This window comes from Colias croceus, chromosome 21 (assembly GCF_905220415.1).
Source record: "Colias croceus chromosome 21, ilColCroc2.1".
In the NCBI taxonomy this organism is placed as follows: Eukaryota; Metazoa; Arthropoda; class Insecta; order Lepidoptera; family Pieridae; genus Colias; species Colias croceus.
Window position 1 is genome coordinate 7,585,875 of NC_059557.1, and position 21,824 is coordinate 7,607,698.

The following is a 21,824-nucleotide window of genomic DNA, read 5'->3' on the forward strand; positions in this document are numbered from 1 at the left end:
TACGATGCGCGCGCACACCGACACCTAAATTTAACAGCATGAAGTTAGTTCTAGGTGGTATGAAAATTGATAACTATGTTCAAGTTGTATATTCTAGTATTTTTTCCATACGCCAAAGAAGCACTGTTGCCAGATCTCCCGATTTTCCGGGAGTTCTCCCGATTTTAGTAAAATCCTCCCGACATCCCGGATGCTCAATCAAACCTCCCGATTTTTATTTACTGTTCCACAGCTTGAAGTCCAGTTACTAAAAACACTGCGATGCACTGCGTCTACTGCGTGAAACGAATCACCAAACCACCGAACGAATCATAAAAGTAATAAGTTTGTACAGTATGTAGTGTAAAGTATGCCTTCATGGAATGGAATAAAGTTGAATATTAAACAGCAAGACTTTGGGACACCAGACTAACCGGGTTTTCTAATTATTATACGACCAAATTAGGAGACATAGTTCAGTCTAGTAATTTTAAGGATAAGTAAGGTATTTAAATGAACAGTATTAGATTGCTTCGTTGTTACCAGAGATAAACATGTTGTTACTTGTGAGCACTTTGTGAAGTGAGAAAAGTTTTGTTTGTTTCTAAGTATCATCATTTTAAAGTGTTAATTATATAAGTTTTAAAGCTGTAATTGTCAGAACTTAGAATGTCTAGTTCTGAGAATGATCAAGAGGTGCAAAATACACCCCCAAAGAAAAAGAAGTACAGTGTCAGCTATAAACCGGATTGGGAAAAAGATGATCTGTTTGAGGGATGGTTATCAAAAAGTAATAAAGGTAAGGGTCAAAGGGGACTTAAATAATAATAAAAGCCTTACTTAGTTACTCAATGATAAAAACTTATTGAATACAAAAAACCCATTTCATTCGTTATTCAGGAAACCTCCTGGATTTGTATGCATACACATGTAAATAGTTCGTGCGTGTAGTGCAGTAATCAATTTGTAATTTTGACATTTTGTTTTGTAGTTCCACAACACCACACAAAAGTACTGACGTGTTGAACTAATTTGAACTCTAAATTCACAGTTCAAATGATTATTTTTGGACTATGCAGACTACATTTTTTTTCTGCGTTCTATTCTGCAAAGTTATTGACTTTGATCCAAGAAAGTCATTGAGGCTTTATGGTCTATGATATTTTTGTTTTTTTTAGTACTGTTTGCACAGTTGGTTTTTAAGACTCATCATCTATAAGGCGGCCTATAAAAGTTGCCAGTTTAAAAAAGTATTCTTAAAGTACGGCAGTATTTTCGTCTTGAGAAATTAACGCATTTTTGTTGCAATATTTAGGCTACATTAAAAAATATTCTTTTCAGGTCCAGATTTTGCTTATTGTAAAGTGTGCTCTTGCGATATAAATATAACGAGAGGGGGTAAAAATGATATTAAAAGACACAAAGAGACAAAAAAACATGAAAGCAATAAGCTGAAAATTCGAGGTCAACAGAGTCTAGACCAGATGTTTACAAAAAAATCTACATCGTTAGAAAAACTAGTCAAACAGTCAGAAATTAGAATCGCCGCATTCATAGTTGAACATAATATTCCGATCAATGTCATGGAACATTTCCCAGATTTAATAAGAGCAGTATGCCCAGATTCTGAAGTCGCAAAAAGGATTACCTGTGGACGTACTAAAACAACAAAAATTATTTCGGAGGTGTTGGGAAGAAGTGACGTTGACACCATGGTTGAAGCCATGCAGACAAATAAATTTTCGTTAACAGCTGATGAAAGTACTGATAAAAGTACAAAAAAGCATTTAGCAGTAATTGTGAGGATCGCTCGAAATAATCTGAAGGTAAATATTATGTTTATAATGTAAAGTTTTCATTTTAAATATGTTACCTTTTATACTTTTTAAACCCTATTCTTTTTCAGGTGGAAGATTTTTTCTTTGAAATATTTGAAATTCTTGAAGGTAACGCCGAAAAATTGCATGAAATAATTACAAAAAAAATGACCGATTTGAGGATTCCATATAAAAAAAATATGATAGGGCTGGCCGCAGATGGTGCCAACGTAATGATGGGAAAAAACAATTCTCTTGCTACGAAGTTCAAACAAGACATACCACACCTTTTCGTTATGAAATGTGTATGCCATTCTGTACATCTTGTAGCGTCTAACGCTTGCTTAAAATTGCCTCGAGAACCCGAAGATCTAGCACGGGATGTGTATAACTATTTGAATGGTAGCCCAAAACGTACCGGCTTATTGAAACAATTCCAAGATTTTTTGGAACTAAAACCACACAAATTACTGCAACCTTCTCAAACAAGATGGCTCTCTTTAGAGGCAGTAGTAAAGAGGCTACTAGAACAATACGAAGCCTTAAAGTTGTACTTTAGGGACGCTATTTTCAGTGACCGTATTAAAGCTGCAGAAAACATATTGAGAATGCTAGAAAACCCAGTGAACAAGCTGTATCTGCAATTTATGGCGTATGCCTTAGGAATATTCAACGAACTAAACAGAACCATGCAATCAGAAAATACGAATGTACACATAATTTACAACAGGGTCATGACCGTAATCTACACAATTTTGGGATGTTATGTGAAAGATGAATACATTTCAAGAAATGATCACAAAAACATCGACTATAAAAATCCCAGAAAGTACATGGATATAAAAGATTGGTATTTAGGCGTTGAAGTAGGGGCGACATTATCTTCACCAACATTAACAATCAGTCCCGAAGAAATAAAACAATTCAAGTTCCGCTGTTTGGAGTTTTACATTGAGGCAATTAAACAACTATTACAGCGATTTCCGTTTGAAGATGATATGGAAATTTTGAAAAAAATGGAGTTTATGGATCCAAAAATAGTTTGTAGTGGCAAAATACTATCCATCGCCGACATATTGGGAAGGTTCCCAAATATAGCACCTTCAAATATTATCCAACAGATTGACACCGAATGGCGGCTTCTTCGGAATACGAAGTTAAACACGGAAGATGAAAATTTAGAAGTAGGAGCTTTCTGGAAAAAGATAGCCCAGATGCATTTGGGTGATGGCAGCAAAATGTTTCCAAATTTAACTTCGACAGTTTTGAGTTTTATGTGCTTGCCACACTCAAGTGCATCTGTGGAAAGGCTGTTTTCCCAAATAAATTTAACCAAGACAAAGTTACGTAATAAGCTGTCTACCCCGGTTATATCGGGAGTCCTTCATACAAAAAATTTATTAAAAAATAATTGTAATTGCTTTAATTTTGAAATTAATGACAAAATTTTACAAAAACATAATAAAGATATATATTAAAAAATCTCCCGATAATTTTTGTAATTTTACCCTAAGACTCCCGGATTTTTATAGGTATGCCTCCCGGAAAATAAAATTTGGATCTGGCAACACTGCAAAGAAGTATAACTTCTAACGCGTGTACATAAGTACACACACTCTTTTTTTTCTATTAATTAGAAATACATAAAACGATGTAATATGGCAGTGGTGTGATTAAGTCGCGAAACTTGCCATACAAATAATTAAATAAAAACCAGCATCAACTGGTGTCGTTTCGTAAATAAAAGCGTAAAATTAAAATAATAAGCGTATCGAAACTAAATAATAAATTCACAATTTGTCTAAATGTAAAAGGGTTTTATACAATAGTTATGAAATACTCTAATCTAGATCTACGTAATGATCCACAATTTTTATAATCTGTCCGTATGCCGCCATTTTGAATATCCCAATTTTGGCGCGAACGTTTATTGCTAATGTCAAAATTCGTTAATTGCGTCTCTTATGGGAAAATTTGTGATGTATTTCGTGTTATTTGTTTGTGTCAATTTTATTTTCTCCTCCAAAGCATTCGAAATCTCCATCTAGTTTTATTTAATTTGACCATTTAATGTTAAACGAAGTTAAAATCCGTGACACGTATAGTGAAATTATTTAGTAATGGTCCAGTATATGGCCCATATTGACGTATTTATCACATCACAACAATATCATGTATTACAAAATCCATTGGCCTATATTGAATTAACACAGCAACTAATTAATGTCTGTACCGAGTACAATAATACATTTCAATCGCGAGTTATGAGCACATTTTCAATTTCTCTTTTCCAATTTCAATGGACCAATCAGATGCGTTTTCAATCCAATCACATCAAAGCTATGCTGATCGTTGATTGGCCATATCCGTGAACACTTTGACCAATCACAGTCAGACTTTTAAACTTCATCTTTCGGCGAACTTCTGCGACCAATCACATCATAGCTATGCTGATAGTCGATTAGCTATCTAAAATTTTCCACCAATCACAGTCAGACTTTTAAACGTCATCTTTCATCTTCTACTTGCCAAATTCCAACCAATCACATCGCCACTATGCTGATCGCTGATTGGCCATTTGATCTAGCTGTACTGAACGTCATCTCCCGCATTCTATTTGCGAAATATTTCGACCAATCACATCGCAATGCTGATCTCTGATTGGCTGTGCTCAGAGCTCGTGATTGGTTCAATAGTGCCGTCATTCGGGCGGGTAACTCTGCACGAAGGAAGCTGGGAACAGTCCCGTTCGGCCCGTCCTCTGTAGCGTGCCCTTGTACCAACCATCGCCACGCTTCTTGCAGACCATCACTATATCGTCTACTTTTAATTCGAGCTCGTACTCGGAGTTCGGCGGGTACGGGACTATACAGCGAAATCTGTAATGCACAAAATTAAATATATTCTTTACTGGCCTCATCGAATGTGTATTTTGCGAAATTTAAATCAGTCACGATTACGTATATTCGTGTGAAGGAAAAACAATTAAACATACATTGATCTCATAAAAATTTAGAATTTTGCAAGCCTAATCGGGATTGTCCTAGTCAAATTAACCTTAAACACTTTATTTAACATCTTTCTTAACGGGATAGTCTGTAGATACTGTTTGTATGTACATTGTACATAATAGGCTGTTATTTAAGAACATAGGTAAGATTTCATCATTCCATTTATCATCGTGATCGTTAAATATGCAAAAAAAAAATCAAAATTTTAAGTGAAACTTCTTTAGGCGCATTGAGAGTAAAATTTCCAGATCGCGTCATAGCAATACCGTCACGTAGTACGGCTATCTTTGAATCTTGCCAAAGAAGTTTCACTTCTGACACACGCTCTTTTTTTACATTTCATTGCATTATGAATCAGTGACGTTCATGCAATTTTTTTTTTTATTTATTCTGTTTTTTTATTTATTTACCTCTCCTTAACGGGCTGCGAGTGGTGTCGTTCCCGCCTCGTGGCCGTCACATCGAGGGACTGCGACTTGCGGTGTTGGCTCTGCCACGGGCCCTCCGCACTGCCCCTACTGTGCGTTCAATCAAAATTCAACCAAATCTATTGAAGTGAAACTTCTTTATCGGGGTTGAAAAAAAATTTAGTGTAACATATTTTCGTTACGCGTAAAGCGCGTCACACACGGTGAAGATACTATAATATTTTATGTTAAGATTCTCTAATATAAAACGTTATAGTATCTTAAGGTATCCGGTATCAGCGTTCTGACCATCATTTTTCTTTTTGTCATTGCGTACTAAGACCCCTGTATAACCGCCATCCTGTTACAAATGACCCACAAAATTTCGGGTCATTTGTAACAGGACGCGCCATCATTTTCTTATCCCTACCACGCGTGATTCGACGTATTTCTGTACAGTTGCATATAGTAAATTATTTTTTGAAAAATAAGGTCATAAAAAAGTTTCACTTCTTACGTGTGTACACTAGTACACGCAAACATTTTTTTTATTAAGAAAAACATTTATAAAATAAGCAAGTCAGCCTTAGGGTGCTTATCCACCTATAATGTGCGAGGATGTATAGCGAGGAATGTGTTTGTAAATAACCAATAGTATCGCTTTAAAACGCTTCAAAGTTAAAATTAAATGAAGCGATGTGATTGGTTATTTTCTTACACATTCCTAGGTACACATCCTCGCATATTATAGGTGGAAAAACACTCTTATTCATGGATACCGATCTCAGGTACCTGTATATGTAAATGAGATAATTTAGAGCAGGTATTTTGACGTGACAACGTCTTAAATTAGGTTGCGGCTGGGAGTCACTTATGAAAAAGTGTAACGCTCGGTAACGTTACGATGAGTCACCGAAAGAGGCACGCGGGCATGGTTAGCCCGCCTAAGAGCGAGAGAGACAGACATAAAAAGTCGTTGTCACGTAATACTTTCGCCCGTATACCGACTTTACAGGCAACCAATTTTTTTTTTTAATTATCCGCGAAGCCATCACCTGACAGTATGCTAATGAACATTAATAGATGTATTTTCTAAGTACCCATATTATATACAATGATTTGTTGGTGTAGGAAATTAACCCTTAGAAAGGAGAATGGCGAAACTGGGCCTAACTGTTACAGAAATCATAATATATTTAAAATTCATTATGTTATTTTTAGTAATTCTTGGTAAAATATTTACTTCTGATTCTATGGGAAAACAAATCTTTGAAAAAAAAAATATTGTGTTCACTACCGGCATTGTTATTTAGATTTCTATGACTACCGGTCTTATCAAGCAGAGATTGTCAGTGTTGTCAGGAGTAAAAAAGTCGAATATATCGATTAATACGAATGAATGACTATATTTTATTTTTAATTTTATTGAATTCAAATGCTTTATAAATCAGAAGCAAAACTTAACTTATTTTTAACACATATCTTAATTTATTTAGATCATTCTATAAAATAAAAACATGTTTTACTTAATCAATAATAATTATAACATTTTTATTTAGGTAGCTGGCCATTAATAAAATGTCAAATTATTAATCATAATTGTGTCAGTGATGAGTGATTTGTTTATGTTTGTTGTTTGACATTTGAGTGAAGTTTTAGGCCCTTCTCCCATTACGATACGCATAGGCGATTCAAGTATCATGCAAGTCTCGGAGACTAGTCGCCGCGGAGTATCTCACATACATTTTTATGTAGGCTCGCACACTACGCTACTGGTATCCTACACGTCTGCGACTAGTATAGCACTACTCACCGTGTCGGTCGCTTTTGCATCGGGTCTCGACTCTCGCGCGTATCTCTTCGTTAGAAAGATAAAAATATCTAATCATCATGTTGTAGTTCTCGTTCGGCTACAAAAACTCTACAATTTATGTTTCTTTCAATATATGGATGAATCCAGTACTTCTTAGTTCTTACTCTTACGTTGGCGTCTTCTATTTCTATAAAAAAGAAAAACTGCAAGAGCTTCTTCGTCACTGGAATTGCTGATTGCTCGACATAACGACGTAACTGTTGTTGCAATAAATAAATGAATTATTATTATTTATTATTATAACGTCGGTCCACAAAAACGAGGCACAATAGTGATGAATTTAGTCATTTTTCAGTCGCATAATATGCGAGCATCTGGTAGCCAGCAAATATCTAAGTAGTATTCTACGCGAGTATCGTATTCTAGAAGTATCGTACCTAATGGCAGAAGGGCCTTAGTAACGTTACATTCAAAATTGATCTTAATCAATATCCCAATATCTCTGCTATCCCATAGAAAAGATCTATAATTATTATATTCATAGAGTCTGTATATTTTTATCTATTTAATCACCCATAAATCATCAGTGTAACGATCAGGCCCAGAGTCCTATGGGAGTTTGCCATTCTCCTTTAGTGCCTACCTAAACTACATTATACATAAGACAATGTTATAATAAAATTATCTTAATATATATAAATCTCGTGTCACAATGTTTGTCCTCAATGGACTCCTAAACCACTTAACCGATTATAATAAAATTCGCACACCATGTGCAGTTTGATCCAACTTGAGAGATAGGATAGTTTAAATCTCAAATCGTTTAAAGCGGGCGAAGCCGCGGGCGGTAAGCTAGTATTAATATATGTACTGAAGAAACTAGTAAAAGATCTCGACATAAACATTGCACTCTATAAAATTCGTGAACACACAGAACAGTAAGAACATAATAGAAGTGCGATGTGAGCGTGGCCCACGTGTCACTAGTAAGGTAAGATCACCTAACTCGCTCTCAGTTGTGCGCAGAAAAATATTCGAGTCGGTTGTCAACTGTCAAACCTTATTTCCATATTTATTCATTATTTAGAGCGTGTTGTTCGGTATTAGAGTGGAAAAATGATAGCAGACGAAATAATATCAGCAATCGAGGCATTTCATACCATCGGTAAGTCTTATTTTAATTTATTTTAAATATATTTTATGTAACAACTTCGCTTGTCGTAATTTGTCAAAAATTTATAAAAATATTAAGTCAAAATGAACCTTAATCCATAAGAAATAAGTACTAATATAGATTGAACAGCAAACAAGACTTTCTGGAATATTATTGCAATAAACAAACGAATGTCGGATTAGTGATGCATGTGGCGCATATCGATAGTATCGATACTTTAGAAAAGACAAACATTATAAATTTTAAATTTTATTCTATTTTTCCTTAGCTTTCATTTGTCCTATTTATTTATAGATTTTCGAAAGAGCCTAATTTAAAAGAGAAATGGATAATAAATGCAACGTGACGAGTTAACTGGATGCCGAACAGCAATGAGCAGTCTAACAAAGGCCACCGATACTTAAAACTTACGGCAGTTCCAAGATTTAAAATAATGCATATTTTCTGTTTGTTTTGTAAATATAGATTTAAACTATTCTATTCCGTTTTTTATTTAAATATAATAATATGAAAAGATGTACTTAGTAGTAATAAACAAACTCCAAAATGTGACACATTATCCTATACTCATATAGAAAGAAGAAAAAAATGCACAAAAATATATTTATTTGTGAATTATCGATAACAAGGCTGACATCCCTTAGAGCATAGCATCAGGTTAATGTCAAGTTAATGTCATTAATTTAGAGTGACACAAATTTCAACCTTATCTTTATGTGTTGAGGTTCAAAGTTATATGTATTGAAAACCAACGCCCTCTGTTGTGGAATAGCTGAATGTTTTCGAATTTGGAATTTCTGAGCAAAGAGAAACAAAACAGCTAATATACCTAGGGATGTTATACTAAAATAAACCGTAACTTGGTTCGTTAGGGTACATATTGAAATGCTGAATTTATAACCTAAGTCAGTTTTTACTCAAATTAAGCTGTCCAATCAAAGGCATAGTTTACTTGTAGTGTACTGTATAACTATCGGTTTAAATGTGTGGGTTTGGCGACACTGGTTTTCATACTAATTAAGACATTATAGCACTTCTATTATGTTCTTACTGTTCTTTGCGTGAACACGACGATACGATATACATGATTAGAAATGTCAAATTATGAAATAAACTAGTATCATAAAATAATTAAATACTGGAACAGTTCCCGAAATAAAACAGACACACACAAGCTTCTATAAATTTTATATACAAGGATATTAAAGAAATGATTATATGTTTCCATTTCATGGCAAATATGTTATGTAGAAATCACAAAATATAAATAATCTGATCAGCGAAATTGAAAAATGAATACGAATGAGGAAAAATACATAAAAAGCGCATATATAATAGTAAAATGCATGTGGTTTAGAGTTCCAACAATAAAAATATCCACATTACAAATGCCTTCTACACATACTAATGAATTAGTAAATAGTACGGGAGCTAGCAACGTTTAAAAAAAAGTCATTTTAGTATAGTTGGGTTTTTGTTATACTGTTTCTCTTGCTATTTCGGTTAGAGTCCGGGCTGTCTGGCTGGCCGCAGTGGTTGCGTTTATTAGTGCGCATCTTATCTGCACAGGAAAATATCCTTAATTTAAAGTCATTTTTTTAACGCGTAATTTTTAATCTTTTGCCTTTAGATAGATCCATCAGACATAATTTTTTTATTGCAAGACGTTTTTTTCGTTGTAAAATAGGTGCCATACGCAATTTTTATTTCAAAATAACTAAAATGTCATCGAAATAAGTGAAATTCCATCAACATGAGTCCTAGTGATAATAATAAAAAATATAAATAAATAAAAAATGTATGTCTAATGGATCTATCTAAAGGCAAAAGATTAAAAATTACGCGTTAAAAAATGACTTTAAATTAAGGATATTTTCCTGTGCAGATAAGATGCGCACTAATAAACGCAACCACTGCGGCCAGCCAGACAGCCCGGACTGTAACCGAAATAGCAAGAGGAACAGCATATCAAAGAACCAACTATACTAAAATGCTCACTTGTCAACGTTGCTACCTCCTTTACGAAAATGACAATACAGTCAGAGCTAGCGCGCAAGAGCAACTTTTGTCTCCGCAACTATTTTGTCTCTCCCATCAACTGTATGGAGAGTTGCGTCGCTACGTGCGCGCACTTTCTTACTAGCCCATAGAGTTGATGGGAGAGACAAAATAGTTGCCGAGACAAAAGTTGCTCTTGCGCGCTAGCTCTGTCTGAATAAAATGCGAAATTTGACAAATATCTGCAAATAATTCTAAACTGGTATGTTATATTATATATTACTTGTAAGTACCACATTAAAACAAGAGCAAAAATCATACTATACTATAAGCATGCATGTATCAGTCATCATGCATATACGAGTGCATGTGCAAACCTGTGCATGCGGTGATCGTGCGGCCTTTCCTTGTGTCTGGACATCGCATTGTGCCCGCTTTGGGCGGATATATGCCCCGAGGAGGCAGACGAGTGCCCGCTGGGGGCAGACGCGTGCCCCGTAGAGGCAGACACGTGCCCGGTAGGGGCAGAGTGCCCGGGCAACGTGCGTAGCAATTGCGATGGGCATGAACCCGACCTGTGTGAGTTCTACGATCTAATATGCTACGGGGTGCGCTACGGGCCTACGGGGTAAGCTACGGTTTTTGATTTAATGGGTAATATAATATATTATGATGAAATATACAAATGCGGATTATACTGTATGTTAGTACATACAGTACATGAATAAAATAACTTGTAACTTGATCAAGTAATTTTAAAAACATGACTAAAAAAACAAACAACGTTTTTCTTATTTTTCTTTATTTTTTATCTAGTAATTTTTCTTGACAAATAGAAAATAAATTGGTTTATTGAGTAAAAATGGCGATGATTTTTCAATCCGCATGTGTATTGTGTACTTGTAATAGCAAAAACAGTGCGACAATTAACATACAGATGGGATGTTGATGGATGTATATGAATTATTGTAATGTATGGTTATTATGATATAGATAAGAACAAATATTAGTCCCGCGCACACCTCGTGTAAACACACAAACATAAAGACATACAATATGACCCAAATCACACTATAAACATTAGTTTAAAAAATGTAGTTTCCATTGCAAAACGTGATTTAGAATCTAATAATCAGAACAGAAACAACAAAGAAACTAAACTAAAAAAATCAATTTTATTCATTTTATTATAAATCTACTACATACTAAAAAAAATTGTAAGTACTCAATGCATTGTTATTTTCATTATACTCCATAGTTATACTACTTTTACATATTGTTTTACTTACGTGTGCTAAGTCTAATCACTACATAGTATAAAACAAAGTCGCTTTCTCTGTCCCAATGTCCCTTTGTATGCTTTAATCATTAAAACTACGCAACGGATTTTGATACAGTTTTTTTAATAGATAGAGTGATTCAAGAGGAAGGTTTTAGTATATAATTTATTAGGTTTTAGACAAAGCGGGCGAAGCCGCGGGTGGTAAGCTAGTCTAATGATAAATAACTTTTTATTCATCTCTCCCTAACTAAACTAAACAACGGGGATTTTTATTTTCTATTTTTCCTATACTAGTTAAACTACATTCATTGCTTTTTGGTAAATTTGATTAATATGTAAGGTAAAACACTATTACGTACCTACTACTAACTACCCTACACACTAGTAATTACTTATAGATTTTTGTAATTAACCTACACATTACACGTATTATTAGTAGATTTTATTGCATTCCCCACCCTACTTGCTTCATTTTTTCGTGATTTTCTGGCATTTTTTTTCAATTTTTTTCCCCTTTTTCACACTTACTGCACATGAACAGCATGCTGCGGCGGTGTATACAGCAGCGAAGTGTTCGGCGAGTCGTCGAACACAGGGTTATCCATACTGTACATATTTATTGTGCATTGATTTTCGCAGCTACCCTACACACTTTAGTCATTATTTGTCTATTTTTTGCAATTAACCTACTTTACGTGTATTATTTGTGGATTTTTTGCATTTTCCACCCAACTTACTCCATTTTTTCATGTTTTTATATGATTATTCAGATTATTTTTCAAAAAAAATTTTTTTTTGTGACTTTTTGTAATTTTTTCCCCTTTTCCCCAACTTACCGCACATGAACAGCATGCTGCGGCGGTGTATACAACAGCGAAGTGTTCGGCGAGTCGTCGAACACCGGGTTGTCCATACTGTACCTATTTATTATGCATTGATTTTCGCATCTATCCTACACACTTTAGGCACTATTTGTCGATTTTTTGCAACTAACCTACTTTACGTGTAATATTTGTAAATTTATTGCATTTCCTACCCTACTTACTTCACTTTTTAATTGTATTGATTTTTTTTTATCGAAAAAAATTTTTTTTTGTGATTTTTTGTAATTTTTTCCCCTTTTCCCCAACTTACCGCACATGAACAGCATGCTGTGGCGGTGTATACAACAGCGAAGTGTTCGGCGAGTCGTCGAACACCGGGTTGTCCATACTGTAGCCGGCGGGCGGCGGCGACTTGCATTTTTTCATGGCAGCCAAACGCTTCATGAGACTAACGCCCGTTGATATGGACGATTTTTCCGATTTCGGTTTGTCCTTCTGCAATTTTTTGTTAATTTTTTAGTATATTTTCAGGCAGTTTCCAGTTAATAGATAGCCTATTTGACATTCTTTGACGTATACTTTCATATTCATTAATTGTCATTTTAAAAGTAGGATATATAAAATGTTTATTGGTGGTTAATAGATGGCCTATTTGACACTTTTTGACGTATATTTTCATTTATTAATAGTACTTTTATCAGACAGATAAACAAAACATATCCAGAAATTGTGAGGTCGACAAATATCTTTACATTGCTATATTATAAGCGTTAGAATGGTACTTTTGGTCTATTAAATTTATTTCTTGCTTGTTTTTTTTCCATTATATGAGTCACTAGCCGCTCCGCGCGGTTTCACCCCCGTGGCTCCTCTCCTGTTGGTCGTAGCGTGATGATACATAGCCTATAACCTTCCTCGATACATGAGCTATCTAACACCGAAAGAATTTTTCAAATCGGACCAGTAGTTCCCGAGATTAGCGTGTTCAAACAAACAAACAAACAAACAAACTCTTCAGCTTTATAATATTAGTATAGATTTGAAAAAAAAAAACATGTCTTTTTTATAAATCGCTTATTAAAACTAAATATAGTATCCAACGAATAAATACCTTTTCCGATCTAGGCGTGCTTTGCTGTGGTACAGGAGAACTCCATGGATATGTTAAGGGTTGAGCTGAAAAAATATATGATGATTATTATCTATTAACCCATCTTTAATATATATAAATCTCGTGTCACAATCCTCCTCAATGGACTCCTAAACCACTTAACCGATTATAATAAAATTCGCACACCATGTGCAGTTCGATCCAACTTTAGAGATAGGATAGTTTAAATGTCAAATCGTTTTAGAGAAAGCGGGCGAAGCCGCGGGCGGTAAGCTAGTACACAGATATATATTTTTAGAATACTCGGGGGCGTGATCTACAATCGACATCAAAGCTAAAAATTGTACATTTTAAATTTTTTCTGTATGTCCGGGCTAAATTCAAAAAGTACTGAATAGATTTACTTCAAATTTGGTGCAGAGATAGCTTGACACCTGAGGAAGAAAAAGGTTAAATCCCAAAAATTCCTCGGGAACGAGAACTATGCCGTTTTTTTTTTGTTTTTCTGAGATTAACGCGTTCACAAAAACAAATTCTATAGCTTTACAATATTAGTATAGATATGAGATATATTTACCATTAGTAGCCAAAGGGCTGTTAGCTCTCGGCGGCGCGTCCGGTGGCGCGAGGTTATTGCCACAATTGCCACTCGCGCTAGTCGCTGGCGTGGCGTTCGTGGCATTCGTGGCATTACTAGCACTAGTGGCGTTCGTGGCATTCGTGGCGTGGGTGGCGTTGTTCGTTTGTGCCACTTTCACGTTGGACGACGATGGGCTTGCGACGTTCTAAAAGATATAAGGGTTATATGTATAGATTAATATTAATTTACTTGGGTGAAATGTGTAATAAGTTTATAATTCAGAGACTTGAAGAAAACCCTTTGTATTTTATTTTTATTTTTATACCAGCTGCGTCTCGAGGTTTCACGCGCTTTTGTATATGTGCCGTGTACTGATGCCGTGAAATGATTGATCATTTTATGAAATGGTCGCATTTCATAATGTGGCCAACTTAGTTTGACCAGATCGTTAAATCGTCAATGCTTTACGATTTTGTCATTCACATTTGGCCAGATCATATAAAATTGTGAGCGAATTTTCGATATGGCCACGACTTAATATTACAACGACTTAATATTACAAACAGACACTCCAATTTTATTATTTGTACACAGTATGCTTGAATATTAATTTATTATTAATCGTGCTAAAACAGTGGCTACAAAGAATAATTTTCCTTTTCACCAGGTTGTCTGGAAGAGTTTGCTTTACAGCATTTACCTTTTGTGCAAAATGTTTGTACCGCATAATTTGTATGCCGTTTATTCATATTGTTTTGTACGATAAAGTATTATCTATACATATAATAAATCTTACATATAATAAATCTGTAGAAGGGTCAATTCTGTACATTGAAAATATTGAAAAAATAAATACCACGGGGTGTCACTGGATCGATACCAAACCCAAATATGTGATTAAAAAATTTTTTGTCTGTCTGTCTGTCTGTCTGTCTGTATGTGAAGGCATCACGTGAAAACTAACGGTTCGATTTTGATGAAACTTGGTATAATTATACCTTATTATCCTGGGCGTATAATAGGATACTTTTTATCCTGGAAAAATACGTAGAAAAAAATTAATCTTTTCAGTTTTATCCATAGACGTTGTTCTGTAGAACCGCGAACACACGTTGCGTATTATTATAGGCCTAGCCGTATTTGGGTCCAATATATATTTATAAGATGTCATTGTCAGAGTTACTCAAAATGAAGAAATAAACCATCCACGCGAAGATCGACATCCGCGCGGACGGAGTCGCGGGCGGAAGCTAGTAAATAAATAAGTATTTACCTTGTCGTGTTTAACTCTAGTGGCCAACGGGGTGAGTGGAGCGACATAGTTGCCGGGGAACACACCGGCCCGCTGCAATCTCTCGCACCAGCCCTTGTACCAACCGTCCCTGCATCTCTCCCGCACTGTGTATACACCTGCAATGGATGTACGGAAATTGATATAATTAGCTATGCTAAGGGCTAGGGGGATTTAATTTATAAAGTGAACAGAAATAATTTGATTATTATAAAGAGTTTATATTTTTTTATATGATTGTAATATAGGTATAAACCTAATTCCTAATCAATTTAGAATTCAGCAGGAACATACATTTTTTACGGCGTCGCCGACTCACCCTCTCCTTTTAGGTAATGTAAACTAACCTAATGACAAATATGGAGGGTAATTTCTACAGTTCTTTAAAAATAACTTTACTATATTTCCATGCAATACTATAAAATAAGATACAAAAAGAAGAGAATGAAAGAGATATTTCTTTCTCTTTCCACTATCGAGTCTATCTTCTATTCTTAGCTAAATAACTGTATTTTTAACCGACTTCAAAAAAAAGGAGGAGGTTATCAATTCGGCCGGTATATATTTTTTTTTTATGTATGTACACCGATTACTCCGAGGTTTCTGAACCGATTTACGTGATTCTTTTTTTGTTCGATGCGGGATGGTGTCGAATTGGTCCCATAAAAATTTTATTCGGATAGGCCCAGTAGTTTTTATTTTATGAGCATTTTTGTCTGTAGGTATTTGTAAATTTTGCAAGTGCAAGTTTGAAGTCGGTTGTTTTTAACGCAGTTATCACTTGTTCAACTTATATTATATTAATTACCTCCTTTCTTCAGCTCCAGTTCGTCCGGTTTCTGCGGTTTGTACGGATAGAGCGCTACATACGCGGCCGGTAAGGGCCGTTCGTTGCTTCGCGATCTGCGTCGTCTTCTCTCTCGCTCGCGCTCGCGGTCCGGCCTATCTCGCTCTCTCTCTGGCGTGTGATCTAGCAGGCTGGTCGCTAGGATCTCCGCGGAGTGCCTGGAATATTTATATATTTAAAATTTATAATATAAAAATACAAATAATAAATACTTTAGGACATATTTCACACATGGTACGATCTGATCCCATACTAAGCTATACGCTTGTGTTAGGGAAACCAAATGGCTGATAAATATATTTCGGTGTCGATTGAAACAAGTTATCAATACTAAATAAATTATTATGTTCACTGATAAAACTGCTACTGTGCTAATTTATGAAAATGACTATTTATTTGTGGTACCTACACACCGTAACTTTGTGATGAATTATTTTAATAATTTATTTCTTACTTTCTAAATATTTTATCACTTTCTAGTTAATAAATTATGATGATTTAATAATCTTTACTGTATGAATTAAAATTTGATGGATTTAATATATTGTGAATAATTCAACTGTAAAATTTATTTATATTTCACAAATCTTCTCTACAAAGTGCTTACTTAATCCCTAATAAACAATAATGACATACCGATTCTGCGTATGATTCCCTTGCAAGTGCGAAGACGGCGTCAAACTGTGTCTCTTCTCTCTATGATGATGGTCTCTATGCGCTCTTGTCACCATATAATTATTATCTTTACTATGAGACGGCGATAAAGCCGCTTGCAATCCGAGTCCAAAGTTCAATATCGAATCGGGCCCGCTCGAGCGAATATTCTTCGACGTACACGGAAGGCTCGTAGGCTCATTATTGCTTGCACTCTCTTGACACTCCACTTGATTCTGCGAAGCGCTAGACGCGGTAGATGCATTCAATTTTGGACTCTCTGACGGTAGACTAACGTTTAGAGACGTGTTTGTTGCCGTCGAACTCTCGTTCAAACTTAGTACTCCCATCGAGGTGTTCACATCTTGGTTCTCTTGCGTTTCCTCTTGCGCTATGACCGTTGTATTTCTCTCTGTGTTATTATCTGGTGAACTTGGCAAACTGGGTTCAGCACTTTCACATGTACTAGTATTTGAACTTGTATTTGGCGTGGTAGTTGAGCCTGGAGTGTTCATACTCGAACTCGAATCCGAACTAATGTTCGAGTTGAACCCCGTGGTAATAGGAAAGTGTTCATGCGCCCGCACATTCTGGTATGTTGAATCGAGTTTCGTCGAGTAATTGTCGAATTTGCTCCTTACTCGATCATAGTTCTCACCAATACGGGACACGCTTTGCACACCTATAGCTTTGTGTGCGTTGGTGAAGTCTATAATATCGAGGAGGTTCTTCGTTTGTGGGCGTTCCATGATGTTTCTCTGAACGTGTTGTGTGTCGACCCAGTTGGTTGGCGCCAATATTTGTGAAGGCTGCGCCAGTAGTGGCGCGTTGGCGTGGAACGTTGGCTGCGATTGGCTCATAGTGGCCATGTTCTGGTAGTTGCCTTGCGCGGACGACGGTGTGGATATGGACATTTGCTGGTATCGGTGAGGATGCTGGAATTTCATAATAAAATATATGTAAATATAGTAAATAATTGTGGTATAGTAACAATTGTTTGTGTCTCATGTCTATGTCTCATGTTGTATTGTTATATTTGTAATATGTTTTGTGTAATCTTATAATGTACTAGGTTTCCGCCCGCGGCTTCGCCCGCGCAGTCAAAGAAAAACCCGCAGTTCCCGTTCCCGTGGGATTTCCGGGATTGCGTCATTTTCCCGGGATAAAAAGTAGCCTATGTCCTTTCTCAGGTATCAATAATCTATCTAATAAAATATAAAATATCTCCATACCAAATTTCATGAAAATTGGTTCAATAGTTTAGGCGTGATTGAGTAACAGACAGACAGAGAGTTACTTTCCCCTTTCTTATAATAGTATGGATTACGTAAGCTAATAAACAAAAGATAATCACGAAAGCTGTGATAACAATAAATAACTTAACTTATAAGTAACTATAATCCACGCTAAGACCGACACCCACGCGGACGGAGTCGCGGGCAGAAGCTAGTACTAAAATAAATAATAAACTAATATTAACCTGGGTATGTCTATGGTCGGAGTGTCCCGGTCTCGAGTGGTCTGGTATCGGTGGGACGGGACGATTCACTGGAGTGCTAGAAATTAAAATCATTTTTATACATTAGTAGAGGTTTTAATAAGACTATTTGTTAATAATATTTTTATTTTTAACTATATATTGTGCTACAACAAAGAGGACATTTTTAATTTTTATTGCAACTAATATTTTAGTTCAATTTACAAATTTTACTAATTAATAATGTTAAAATTATTTTATTATTAAAATTCCTCACAGCAAACTCAAATTGAGTATTTAAATAAAAAAAAAAATATTGATTTTTTTTATTTATTTTAAAACCTTATTATTAATAATATTGATATTTAATGCAAAAAACTCCAAAAAAATGTTTTTCAATTAATTATAAGCAATAAAAATTGATGAAATTTAAATTAAAATCACGTGACTATAAACGCGCCATGACTGGTCACCATAGATGTGACGTCAAAATGTTTTAGTTGTATACGTTTTTCTATCAACTGCAATGTGTGAAAACTAACATTATGACGTCACACGCGTCGGTGACGCTTCGGGAGTTGTCGGTGTGTTTTCGGTACTGGATTCAAAGACTAATTTTTATTTTGAAATAACTTTTGAATTATTGCAAAAAAAAATTTAAAAAAAAGTTTTGTTATAAAACTAATATATAATCTTTCCATTTAGCACAAAAAAAATTTTTATTCAAATACTCAATTGCCAAGAAACATACAAATATTCAAAAACATTCCATAACACAAGTTATTTCAAACTTCTTTGGGCGCGTTGAGAGTAAAATCTCAAGGTCGCGTCATGGCAATAACGTCACGTCGGCGTCAAGGCGACGATTTTGGCATATAGATGCCAAAGAAGTTCCACTTCTGACACGTGTGCTCAGCACACACGCTCTTTATTAACCGACCTCAAAAAAAAGGAGGAGGTTATCACTTCGGCCGGTATGTTTTTTTTTTTATGTATGTACACCGATTACTCCGAGGTTTCTGAACCGATTTACGTGATTTTTTTTTGTTCGATGCGGGATGGTATCGAATTGGTCCCATAAAAATTTTATTCGGATAGGCCCAGTAGTTTTTAATTTATGAGCATTTTTGTCAGTATTTGTAAATGTTGTAAGTGCAAGTTTGAAGTCGGTTGTTTATAACGCAGTTATCACTTGTTTATTGTTATTTGTTTATACCTGTTCATAAGCTGCCTAGCCGCTTGGTTTAATTCCACGAACGCGATAGGAAAGATTCCCACGCGCTGGTCGAGACGACCCTCCGCCCAGTTCTCGTCAACGCGATGGTGCACTGTTATAATTGCCCCTGAAATTATAATAAAAAATAAATAAATAATAAATCTACATTAATATTATAAAGCTGAAGAGTGTGTTTGTTTGCCTGCTTGAACGCGCTAATCTAAAGAACCACAGTTCTGAGTTGAAAAATTATTTCACTTTCGGATAGTCCATTTATCGACATAGGTTATACGGCAATTTATCATCACGCTAAGACTAAAAAGAGCGGAGCAAGCGGGTAAAACCGCAGGGCATAGTTCGTGTATGATGTATATGACAGTAATAGTTTATTTTCTAATTTATATTATAATACAAAGTGTATAACTTACAGATATTCACAATAATTCAAAAAGTCATTTCTATTTAAGCATTTTAATACTTTATTAATTACTAGGTTTCCGCCCGCGGCTTCGCCCGCGCAGTCAAAAAAAAACCCGCATAGTTCCCGTTCCCGTGGGATTTCCGGGATTGCGTCATTTTCCCGGGATAAAAAGTAGCCTATGTCGTTTCTCGGGTATAAAAATATCTCCATACCAAATTTCATGAAAATTGGTTCAGTAGTTTAGGCGTGATTGAGTAACAGACAGACAGACAGAGTTACTTTCGCATTTATAATATTAAGTATGGATAATTCAAAGTCATTTCTATTTATGTATTTTTATACTTTATTTATTACATTACCTTTATCAAAAGCGAGACATCCTTCCTCATCAGGCGCGGACATTCGAAAGTCGTACAACGCTTTGCACAACGCAGTGGCCACTGGCAGCGGTACTACAACCTGAAGAGAAATAAAAACATTATTTATATGCAATAAAACTGTATACAATGAAGAAATTTGCAATAAAACATATCATTATGGTGATACAAAAGCGAAAAAAAAATATACCGGCCGAATTGATAACCTCCTTCTTTTTTGAAGTCGGACCTGACTGAATCAATAATTGTATTGAGTTTTAACTAAATATAAACATGTATATAAAACCTAGTATTATGGAGAAAACACAATAAAAAACGGAACAGTAGTTTTTGAGTTTGTAGCTAACAAACAAACTGACGCGTTTTGAATAGACGAAGCTCCAGTTAGTAGATACCACAATTACAAATCCAGAATGGCTAAACAGAAATGAATTATTTTATCACTTTGAAGTTAGTATTTGAATTAAAGTTAAATTTAAAGTAATACCTGTACATATGATATTGGAAAGATGCCAGTCCTTCCGGAACATTCTCCATGATACCAGAACGGATCCAATTTCTTCTGGAACAACACTGTTTCGCCTTTCTTGAATGAAAGGTCGCTGAAATAAAAATATATTATAATTATTGATTAATGATTATTAAACTATGGAAAATATATTTTATTTTGTTAACAGGCAGCTCTTTTGTAAGAGCAAAATAAGCAAATATAATATTTTCTAATTTCTTGTAACTCTATTAACTATTATGACTTTGAATGTGCTATTAAATTCTACTGCTGTCCATGCAATTGCTATTTTCGCTGTAATTTTTTATATAAAAGAATGTATTATGAAACTGAAATAACATAATATACATATAACATATTAAACTCAAAAAAGTTATGTTTTACTTGTAATGTAAATTGTAAAATAAACATATTTCTTTCGGTCTTTCTTACTACGAATAATATTAAGGAGAGAAGAATGGTATATTTTATTGTACCCTTCTAATACCTTCTAATGCACCCTACAAATGTCCTTCCTTCTAATACAAATAATGTAATAAAACACTACATATTTTAACTATTATTAATAAGTAATACCTTACCCAGGTTCTTTAGATATGTAGTCATACATGGCTCTGCCGTGCGGCATCTGCTTATCTGATCGAGACGTCGGCTGTGCTAGTTGGTTCTGGAATATTCGAGAGCAACATTAGCATCAAATATATGGTAATGTATAAAAGTTTTATTGGACGTAGATGTTAAATTGTCAGAAATAAAAGGTATTTACAATAAAATAAAATGCTATTTGTAATCAAAGTTGTCAAGATTTATTAAGTTTTATAACAATTGCTTTTAACATATTTTTAATGGCATTTAACACAACACTTGCTTACAATGCAAATTGGCTACTGAACAGAATTAACCAAAAATTCCATCTTAGAACTTTAGAAGCAGTTAGCTATATTATCACTACATAGTACGTAAAACATAGCTTTCTCTGTCTCTATGTCCCTATGTATGCTTAAATCTTTAAAACTACGCAATATATTTTAATGCTG

The 21,824-nt window shown here is 34.9% G+C and overlaps 2 protein-coding genes across 3 annotated transcripts in view; one reads left to right on the forward strand and one right to left on the reverse strand.

Moving 5' to 3' along the window:
* Positions 1 to 1,148: 1,148 nt before the first annotated feature.
* On the forward strand, positions 1,149 to 3,389 carry LOC123701179. The gene is made up of 3 exons (XM_045648576.1): positions 1,149 to 1,805; positions 1,886 to 3,036; positions 3,329 to 3,389. The coding sequence occupies exons 1-3, from the start codon at positions 1,464 to 1,466 to the stop codon at positions 3,387 to 3,389; spliced, it is 1,554 nt and encodes a 517-aa protein (XP_045504532.1). The 5' UTR covers positions 1,149 to 1,463.
* LOC123701228 (E3 ubiquitin-protein ligase SH3RF1) overlaps positions 2,665 to 21,824 on the reverse strand; it is a 41,319-nt gene continuing 22,159 nt past the window's right edge. Inside the window, exons 4-17 of one of the 2 annotated variants that reach the window (XM_045648628.1) lie at positions 21,369 to 21,454; positions 20,767 to 20,881; positions 20,262 to 20,361; positions 19,482 to 19,608; positions 18,269 to 18,344; positions 16,771 to 17,723; positions 16,096 to 16,292; positions 15,270 to 15,406; positions 13,994 to 14,201; positions 13,417 to 13,481; positions 12,616 to 12,800; positions 10,577 to 10,774; positions 5,218 to 5,325; positions 2,665 to 4,675 (exon numbers count right to left, since the gene is read on the reverse strand). In XM_045648628.1, the coding sequence (XP_045504584.1) occupies positions 4,498 to 4,675; positions 5,218 to 5,325; positions 10,577 to 10,774; positions 12,616 to 12,800; positions 13,417 to 13,481; positions 13,994 to 14,201; positions 15,270 to 15,406; positions 16,096 to 16,292; positions 16,771 to 17,723; positions 18,269 to 18,344; positions 19,482 to 19,608; positions 20,262 to 20,361; positions 20,767 to 20,881; positions 21,369 to 21,454 (2,733 nt within the window). In that variant the 3' untranslated portion in view covers positions 2,665 to 4,497. The remainder of the gene's footprint in view (positions 4,676 to 5,217; positions 5,326 to 10,576; positions 10,775 to 12,615; positions 12,801 to 13,416; positions 13,482 to 13,993; positions 14,202 to 15,269; positions 15,407 to 16,095; positions 16,293 to 16,770; positions 17,724 to 18,268; positions 18,345 to 19,481; positions 19,609 to 20,261; positions 20,362 to 20,766; positions 20,882 to 21,368; positions 21,455 to 21,824) is intronic. The other variant, XM_045648629.1, reaches the window with a different exon arrangement.